Source organism: Triticum dicoccoides, chromosome 6B (assembly GCF_002162155.2).
Source record: "Triticum dicoccoides isolate Atlit2015 ecotype Zavitan chromosome 6B, WEW_v2.0, whole genome shotgun sequence".
Taxonomy (NCBI): domain Eukaryota; kingdom Viridiplantae; phylum Streptophyta; class Magnoliopsida; order Poales; family Poaceae; genus Triticum; species Triticum dicoccoides.
In genome coordinates, this window is record NC_041391.1 from 229,856,898 (window position 1) to 229,866,925 (window position 10,028).

General features: G+C 41.8%; 1 protein-coding gene across 1 annotated transcript; it reads left to right on the forward strand.

Annotated features, from left to right (window-relative positions):
- The first annotated feature begins 2,043 nt into the window (after window positions 1-2,043).
- Window positions 2,044-4,840, forward strand: LOC119324049 (probable peroxygenase 5). Its single transcript, XM_037597780.1, has 6 exons — window positions 2,044-2,249; window positions 2,372-2,485; window positions 3,031-3,116; window positions 3,233-3,327; window positions 4,219-4,344; window positions 4,560-4,840. The coding sequence occupies exons 1-6, from the start codon at window positions 2,165-2,167 to the stop codon at window positions 4,711-4,713; spliced, it is 660 nt and encodes a 219-aa protein (XP_037453677.1). The 5' UTR covers window positions 2,044-2,164; the 3' UTR covers window positions 4,714-4,840.
- The last annotated feature ends 5,188 nt before the right edge of the window (window positions 4,841-10,028 follow it).

Sequence of the window (10,028 nt, forward strand, 5' to 3'; positions counted from 1 at the left end):
CTAAATACTTTGGTGCAGATACTAAGTTATCCAGGTGTGGTTGAATTGACAACTCAACTGCTAATACTCAAGAATATTCTTTGGCTCCCCTTATGTCGAATCAATAAATTTGGGTTGAATACTTTACCCTCCAAAACTGTTGCGATCCCCTACACTTGTGGGTTATCAGCGACCTTCCTTTTATAGGCATAGGAGAAAGAGGCGAGAGGGCAGCGACGAAAGGTGAAACAAAGACACGGAGATGAAGTGAAACAGCCGGCAGCCGAAGGGATGCGCCGTTCACATTCAGTGTCCACTATAGCGAAAATCATTTCAACTTCCGTGTGACCTTTCGTATACCAGTCGTGCGTGACAAAAAATTAGACATCAGCTCATTCCCGCAACCCGCGGCGCGGCAAGATGGGCGGCGAAGGAGGAGCGCGTGTGAATGTCCCTCTTATTCTCATGCTCATACTTGTGGAGAAACAACCTCCCTTATAAGGAAGTCCAACTCCCACCAAACTAGCAACGTGGCACTAAATTTTAGTTCCACCTCTTGTCTTGCATGAATGGGCTGCATGGGCCTCTAAGATTTATTAGGAATATCTGAAACTGTTAGTGGGCTAACCCAAAATAGACAAAATTACAGCATTGACATCCGTGCAGGTTTAAAAAAAATTGTTTTCAGCTGTTCCTTTCTTTTCAGTTTTAAATGTCAAAGATTACCAAATGGAAAAAGCTGATGTTCAACTGACCGATTTTTTCTTTACGTCCACTGCATCCTACCCTTGCCACGTGTCTTGATTAGGCCCGCACACTGCATCTTTTCTTCATCCTTATCTCCGTGGAATGCTGGTCACTAATTCATTTCTGTAGCTACTCCCTTTCCTGCAACTGGTCACCTGCTTCATAAAGTAAACCGCAACAAATGCTATGTTGCAGACCATCTGCCGGTCCCTTTGCTTGACATGTGACCACCCACGTCTTATCCCTTCGTCTCTCTCCGTCATCTTATTTTTTTTAAACCTCTCTCTCCCATATACAAGTGCCTATCAATGGCGTACATCTAGCCGGTGAGGAGGATGGTGACGAGGCAAGCGGTCGGAGGTCGAGGGAGGCGCGATGGGGAGGTCGAGCGACGCCTCTCCTCTCTCACCACCGTTCGGCGGGCGCACGTCGCCGGCGACACGATGGCAGGGATGGGCAACGCCGCTCCCCTCACCAGCGTCCGGTTGAAGCTCGTGGCGAACGACAATGGTGTTTTTTTTGCAACATTCAATTTGTTGCAAGGAAGATTTATGCAACATTAGTCATGTTGCAAAACTTTCTTTCGTACCACCATATAAAAGTGAAGACAAAGAAAAAATAATCTGCAACATCACCTTAGTTGCAAAGTTTTTCTGCAACAATGCCTCTATTGCAGAAAAATGAAGACAAAAAAATAATTCCGCAACACGGGCTATGTTGCAAAAAATAAATAAATCCCAGAACACAATCTATGTTGCGAAAGAAACTCCATAAGGTAATTTGTGTTACAAGCATTTCTGTAATAAGATCTCTGTTGCGAAGTAGAGAAAGACGTGCATCCGCTCGATTTATCAAATCTAACGGCTCGCAAGGCGGCGGATCTTTAAAAGATCCGCATGCCGACACATAGCAGCCCTCTTACTGAATATAAATGGCATCCCGCTTAGATTATTTTTCTCCAGACTCATCTGAGATTATTTTGTGAAACTCCCTGCTGGTAATTCAAGATTGATGCCTAGTGAAAGTGGTTTAGCTTCCTCCAAGTAACAACGAGGACCACCACGAATCTAACCAACTGGTGGCCAGTTTGCTACCGCATTTGCACCATATACAACAAAACGTCATGAAAAGGTAACAGGGGCAGCAATTAGTTTGTTCTTTGTTTCAGCAAAACGTCAACATCGGTAGTCATCTAAAAGTTTGCTCCTCTTCCGCGCATCAATCATAAATGCACCAGAGACTAATACTCCGCATCCGCCAACAAAGATGTTTACGTGGTTTCGCTTCCGCCAAGTACCATCTCTGCTTCAGCAAGAAAGAGGGACCTTTCATATGTAGCTCTTCCCTGGCTACTTAAACAGTGCACCGCGTTCCCTGAGCACACTCTCCAGTCACACGGCCAGAGAAGAAGGGGTTACCGGCGGCAGCAGCAGCAGCGATGGCGATCCGGCGACAATCATCAGCAGCAGCTTCTCTACTCCTGCCGCCGGTGGCTGCTCTTCTGTTTCTATGGATGTTTGGCGGTAAGTCTTGCTACATGCTGCAGTTTCCTATATTATTTTTTACTAGTACATGATAACTATTGCAAACTTTTCTGTAATTTCTCACTTACGCATATCATCACTATCGTGTTTGTAACTTGAAGGGGGGCATGTGATGGCACATACTGAGATTCGCAACATGACGGCTCTCCAGAAACATGTCTCCTTTTTCAACCGTAACAAGGATGGCATCATCACTCCTTCGGAAACATTTGAAGGTGATTGATTTCTGCAACAAATTCTGCACGATTTAGTCTTACTAAGATAGTATACAAATCGCATATATCTGCAAATTGAAAAAAATCTATGCATTTTCATGGATAAAAGAGAAGCTCAATAGATCTTTTAGCCTTAGCTACAGAGTACAAATTAGTCCACTGCCAAGCAGAGTTGATTGACCACATCCGCTAAGTAATTGCACTCCCTGTGCATTTCACTCGAATAAAAAACATTTTCATTTATTCTAAAAAAACATTTTCATTTGGTCATGCCATGTTTAAGTGATTTTGCTGCTGTGTTCAACTTTTATTTGTGCTGATTATATTAAACTGAATAAAATGGCATTATATCCATACCACTGCGAAACACATATATTTAACTTTATATTATTTTAGTGTCTTAAGTAACTGGTTTTGCATAGATGCGAGTCCTAAATACAGAGCACTCTATACTCCGCAAAATAAAATAAAAATACAGAGCACTCTATTGCTGGAGGCTTCATTTTATATTCTAATCCATGCTAAACTTATACTTTGGAATGTAGGGTCTGTCGCAATTGGTTTTAATGCTACATATGCCAGAGAATTTGCCACCTTGGTGCATGCTGCTAATGGTCCTATAACAAGCCCCGTACTTCTCCTCTCCCTCACCCACACGTGCACACACACACACACTATTCTTTTAACATATAGACATGTTTGTGGATGAACTACGAGTTTGATATGTTATATCTTTTTTCAATCCAGGCTGATGCACCATTGCCTCACTTATCAATATACATAGAGAATATGCACAGAGGAATGCATGGGAGTGATACCGGTGCATTTGATGTTAAAGGAAGGTAATTAATACCACGTGCTATTTTTTTTTTTGCGAGGGAATACCACGTGCTATTTAGGGGCGGAGCTGCGATTTTTTGCAATCACTTGTTACTATATAGGTATTTGGTTGTCTGAACCCAACTAAAAATCAAAGCTGAACCCGAAAGTGCCTTTCTGCTCCCGAGCTCAAATGAGCTCGGTGAACAGTTGAACCCATTCACTCACGACTGTCCTTATTATTGCTTTGGGTTTGTTGTGAAATAGTCTATGGTAGTATAGTAAGTTCACACCCAAATTTTAAGTGAACCCGATGGAAAAATTTCCTAGCTCCGCCTCTTCGTGCTACTTATGTACATATCAAGTGAACCAAGGAAAATAAGAGTTACAAATCACTTAAACTTGTGGTTTTGTTTCTGCTAACTTTTTAAACTTTAGAAATCGCCCCATTTTACGAGATTTCTAGGATTTAGAATAATTTTTTTGTGGGTTGTGTGCTCATCTATATAGTGAAAGCTTTACAGTAATTTTATGGATGTGTGCATCCACGGGTATATAGAAAAATACCGCTTAACTCAACTAATTAGTGTCTTTTAAAAGGAAATTTGCATGGGGTAAAATCTATTTTGATATTTTATATTATAACCAGTTTTATGCGGAACACCGAGGTGCACCAGCTCTATCCATACATATAAAAACAAACTTATGGGATGTCACATATCCAACAGCAGTAAAGCAATGCAGAGGACTTATAATGCTCTTCCTTTGTAACTTGGATATAATTGATTTACCTTGATCATTGGGAGATATTATGTACATTTATGCTTTGATATTTTATTCTCGTATATATGCTAGTTTTTGTGCATATTGCTATCATTCGAATCCGTATATATGCTAAACATGTCAAGCTGTAGGTTTGTTCCACAAAAGTTTGAGGAAATATTCATAAAGCATGCAAAAACTAGACCAGATGGTTTGACATATTTGGAGATGGAGGATATGATCCTAGCAAATCGAGATCCACTGGACCCTGCATCATGGTAATTTGTTACATATGCATGCCCTGGCTATATGTGGATTTTGTTTTTTAACAAAAAACCTATGAATATGTGTAATTGCTCCTGGTTCTTCGGTTTTTATAACAAGCCAATTAGTTCTTGTAAAAAAGCATGATTTTAATTAACGGAAGGGCAAAAGAGTTAGTTAAGATTATTGGCTCCTGCTAAGTTTTTCGTTTCTATTGTTATAAATTCAGGGAGGGACCTCAAATAGAATGGGGCGGAATATACAACGTCGCGAGTGACAATGATGGATTCCTTCATAAGGACAATGCGAGAGGTATATACGACGGAAGTGTGTTTGTAAAGCTGGAGGAAAAGAGGGCCTTTTCTCATCATAGTGCAATGTAATAGAGTGCAACATGTTGTACGCTGAAATAATTAGGGGAACACATAGTGTGTGTACTAAGACTGGTATATGTTTGTTCAAGTGTTTGTTCGCACATAAGTAAAATACTGTGATGTTTATCAAGATATATATATGAACTCTGAAAAAAATCGTCTAATGTTACAATATAAGTAATTTGCAAATTTATATTGGTAAGAAATGTGCCGCTCGTGCCGCACCTTGATGGTAGCCAGACTAGATTCTTGAACTTTATATAAATTCCATAGAAAGAACAACTGCACAATAGTTTTAGAGTACACCGCTTCTCCATTTCTTTTCTTTTTTTGGGAGAAATACGATATAGAAAGCTCCTACCGTACAAATGTAAGCACCAGAGTTGAAATCTAGTAGATGGAGTTGTGCACCACTACTCCAGCATGACACCAAGATGTGGTTCTCCCCTTTTCTACATTTTCAGTATCTTCGCTATGGATCGTGTGTCTCGGGTTGAAATCCTACCACATAAATATTACTTGTAAATATGACCTTGGGGAGTCTTTTTCCCTTCTCCTTTAATGAATGATACGCATGCTTATGCGTATTCGAGAAGAAATAATTATTCTCGGACACAGCCTTTTATCTGATCAACATTACTTTTGTGCGTTTGCGAATCTGCTGGGAATACTCGTTCCCACACACAACCACATGCATCCTCGAGACCAGCTCTAAAACTAGAAGAGGTTTAGGGTTTCGGTGCATTACCAACATCTCACACCTGACCAGGCAGAAAAATTTACAGACTGTGTACCTAAGGCTCAAGGCAGCAGATTATGGCACGGCGTGCACCCAACAACCCAAGGAGCCTATGTAGTATAGATTGGATAAGCAACCATTAGTGAGGTTTAGCAGTACTACTATAAATTGGATAATCACACATGATTGATCTTGCCCATCACACACAGTTATAACGCCGTCACTATTTATCGGTGAGTGATGGGGCTATATATGATCGCACACGATTAATAAACCATGTGCGATTGTTCAAACTTCGCAGACGATTTCATTATTTCAATCGTGTGAGATAAGCTCGGCATCACACATGATTTTAGCATTCTCAACCGTGTGTGTTTCCATAAGACTGCATGATCTTTTATTTCTTAGGTTGTATGTGTTGCTTAGTTATCACACACGGTTATATGTACAAAATCATCTCTGATGGTTGTACTATCCCACACGTTTACCAAAAATTAACTGTGTGCGATCAACAGGTCCCCATTGATCTCAAATTTGGGCAGCAACTGTTGTACCCATAATTCAAACATTTCATGTAAAACACCATAGCACATCTCAATCAAATAATTTATTGATCATTTCAAGAAACCATGTGTACATATATACATATACATTGTGTCATGGGTCCCTCTAATTCTCAACTGACTGAGAAATAACTTATTTCTCAGACAGCTGACATCAGCTAGCAACCGATCCATTTTCTACCCACTAGGTGCGCGAGCAAGTACTTTTTTTCGAAAAGGGGGGGGGTCTCCCTGGCCTCTGCATCAGAACGATGCATACGGCCAACTTAATTAATAAGCAAATAGGTTCAACAAAGGTCTTAAAGTCTCAACGAAAAGGAAAAAAAGCTCACAGAGAGCATAAAAAATAAGTAGACATAAAGCCACAACTGGCTGGCATAAGAAAGATAGGAAAACTAATTGCCTATCCTATTACATGACCACCATCCAAATCGGTTGAAAATAGCCCGTGCTACCATCTCCCACCAGATCTGACGCCCACTAGCTATTTGTGCTGCCCTGGTCATTGCTCTTTTGCTTAACTAACTAGTTTAGTGCGCGGCCATATCGTTCGCCAACGTACGTACATGCAGTGTAGTTTCATGGTTTTCTTAACGACTAAAAACTACTCATCATCAAAATAAGAAACACAAAAAATAAGAAAAAAAAACTTAAAACTCAGACCCTCAATAATATTTTTCTCAGTTACAAGACACTTGCAAAAACGCATCGAGGGCGAAGCACGCACACAAATCCAACGTTTGATAACATTTTTTGTCAATTGAAACCTCATTCACGGATAGAAAAATATCAGTTACAACACTACTTGCAATTGAAAAATATCTCTCATTTCCGACCTCACTTGCAATTGGAGAAATATCAGTTGCGACCACACTTACAACTTGGAACTGGGAAAAATTTAGTGCAACCCCACTTGCAACTAAAAAACTCTCAGTTGCCACCTCACTTGCAACCGAGGAAACTCAGCTACAACCCTAATTGAACTGAAAAATTCCAGTTGCAACCCCACTTGCAACTGAAAAATCTTAGTTGTAGCAGCACTTGCAACTGGGGAAATTTTAGTTGCACCCCAACTTGCAACTGAAATATCTCAGTTGCATCCCCCACTTGTAACTGGAGAAAGCAACCCAACTTGCAACTTAAACATCTTAGTTGCAACCACACTTGCAACTGAAGAAATTCCGGTTGCAACTCAACTTGCAACTGAAATATGTCAGTTGCAACCCCACTTTTAACTGGAGAAAATCCTAGTTGCAACCCAACTTACAACTAAAACATCTCAGTTACAACCTCACTTGCAACTGGAGAAATCGCAGTCTCAGTTGCAACCGCACTTGTAACTGGAAAAATCTCAGTTGCAACCCAACTGGCAACTAAAAATCTCATTAACAACCATTTGCAAACTGGAAAAAAATCCTAGTTGCAAAACGACTTGCAACCAAAGAAAAAAAAATCAGTTTCAACACATCTCGCAACTGTAATTGCATCCCAAAAAATTATCAAAAAAAATCACAAGAAAGGCCTACGTACCCAACCCCTCAACAAGGTCTATACGAGCAGCTCAACGTAGTCCGGGACAACACAAGGGATAAAAGATGCCCATGCGTCCAAGAAAATGCAACAACAAAAGGCACACACAAATCAACTCGGACCGGTAAAAAAATAAAAAAATAAAGGACCAAATACACAAAACCCACAAAGATAAACTCGGACCAATATAAAAGTACCATACCTAGCTAAATTCCGGAAAGGGCCCTAAACCTTTTGGACATAACCAGCCTGACAAAACAAAAAAGCTAGCATAAATAGCTCCAGACCAACAACCCATTCCTCCCGCAGGCTCTGACCCAGATAAACAAAACAACACAAAAATGTTGCACCAATCTTCACGTGACAAATCAGAGGGTTAAAAAGTTGACTGCGAACTAAGTTATTTCTCAGCTGACTGAGAAATAGCAAAACCGTTGTGACATAGTTCCAATTGCTAGCTAGGTACACAAATGAGATCCACAAAGAACATAATCTAGTCTTTCTTGGTTACACCATTGTCTCAATAATAGGTGCTGAAGGATTTAGCTGCCACGGTTTTGCCAAGACCCTGACAATTGCCTTGTAGTTCCATATTTTGTTCACAACTTAGCTATCTCTTTTCGTCACCAGCGTGATATTTTGGGTACACTGTACAAGGCACTCTTAACTAAAAAAATCTTATGCAGTGCACCAAAACATCAAAAGAGCGACGGGTTGGAATTAATTCATTGAAAGTATCTTGTGGACTACATTGTTTCATCGTGTCTACTTTATTTAAATACAAATAAGGAATTGAATCAGTTATCCTGTTAAAGTGATGATATATATTAAGTGGAATCAACATAAAGATGTAGACTTACTCTTTGAAAAGCATGAACGAGACTTATCAAAAAGTAAGGCTGCTGGGAGAGGGCAAACTTCACGGAGTGGCAGAGGAGTGAAGATGACATTCTGACACTTGAGCACCGTGTGAAAGAGAGACACTTGGTACTCTTATTTCATCACGAACTCACCAGTAGAAAAATAGCTTATATGAATCAACCTAGTGGCACGCCACCTTAGTGCACGCCGGTTACAGGAGCTGGGTAATGGCCGCCATTGGGCCCAAAAGTTTCAGGCCAGGGAGGCAAGAGAAAAAAGCCCAACCCAAAAACATGGCCGACATGTTTAAATCGTGCCGGGCTAGGAACGAGGCCCATGGAGGGCCATTTTTTCATTTCTAGGCACGTGGGCCTTGCCGGGCACATCACGAAAAACCTCGGGCCGGCCCGGGCACGACATGAAAAACATTGTCCTCCTAGCACGACACAAAGCACGACCTAGAGAAGCACGGCACGAGAGGCTTCATTTTTTCATTTTATTTAGATTTTTCTGATATTTTAAAAAAACAGGGCAAAACAGCCCCGCACGTGGGCACGAAACTAAGTCGGGCCGGACCTTTTCCAGACTTAGGCACGTGGGCAGGCCCGACACGACACAGATAGTGTTCCGGCTGACATCACCATCCTTTTGAGCTTGCCTTTATGGAGAGGTTATCGAGTAGGAGTAGTAGGAGAGTTGTGTTCAGGGTGGCTGTAGTTGCAGCGTTATTGTTGCATACATTGGGTGCGGCGGCAGGAGCAGCAACAACTAACTACAACGCCGTCTGTGGAGGCATCGACATCTCCTACCCTTTCGGGATCGAGGCTGGCTGCTACCACGATGACTTTAATCTCACCTGCAATCACTCGTACCGGCCACCCAAGTTGTTCCTCGGAGATGGCACCGTGGAGGTGCTAGAGATCTCCATTCCCAGTGGCACGGTGTGTGTCAACAGCAGTAGCATCGCGCTCTTACCAGCAGCAGTAGCACCGGACAGTGTCAACAGCACAGTCAAGTACCACACAAGGGGTGGGCTCAGAAGGGGCAGGCCGTTCTTCGTCTCGCCTGAGAAGAACAAGTTCCTGGTGCTGTCATGCAGCAACATCCTGGTCCTCCTCCTTGAGGAAGACAACATCACCGTCAATGCCTGCCTGTGCCACCTACTGCCCACCGCCACCAGGAAAAGGCCAGCCTTTTGAGTTCCCCTTGAACAAAGAGTGCTCCAACATTGACTGCTGCAGTGCTGCCATCCCGAAAGGAAACACCTCCTACAGCATCTAGGTCCAGCCCCTGGTAATATTTCTGAAATTGATGCCGAATCTTCAGTGTACATAGCTGAGGAGGGGTCCTATAATGTCACACGCCTAATCTTCAAAATTGTAACTACTCTACCAATCTTGCTGGACTTGGTAATTAGCAATTCGACATGTAGCAAGAAGCTGCCTGTCACACCTGCATCTACGTGCCTCAGCAGCAGCAACTCTTATCACAACTATACAAGCTTTGCTTATAAGGGGCACCGGTGTCGCTGCTCTGCTGGCTATCAAGGCAACCCTAACATCGTGAATGGATGCCAAGGCATACAAGTTAAATCAACCTAGTTTTAATTCGCTGGTTTACAAAGTCAAAAT

Bases quoted from the DNA above. Each gene is read 5' to 3' on its own strand.
- LOC119324049 (XM_037597780.1), top strand. From the start codon at position 2,165: ATGGCGATCCGGCGACAATCATCAGCAGCAGCTTCTCTACTCCTGCCG. The intron at 2,486-3,030 runs GTGATTGATTTC...TTTGGAATGTAG, and splicing joins TCCTTCGGAAACATTTGAAG to GGTCTGTCGCAATTGGTTTT. The intron at 4,345-4,559 runs GTAATTTGTTAC...TTATAAATTCAG, and splicing joins CCACTGGACCCTGCATCATG to GGAGGGACCTCAAATAGAAT.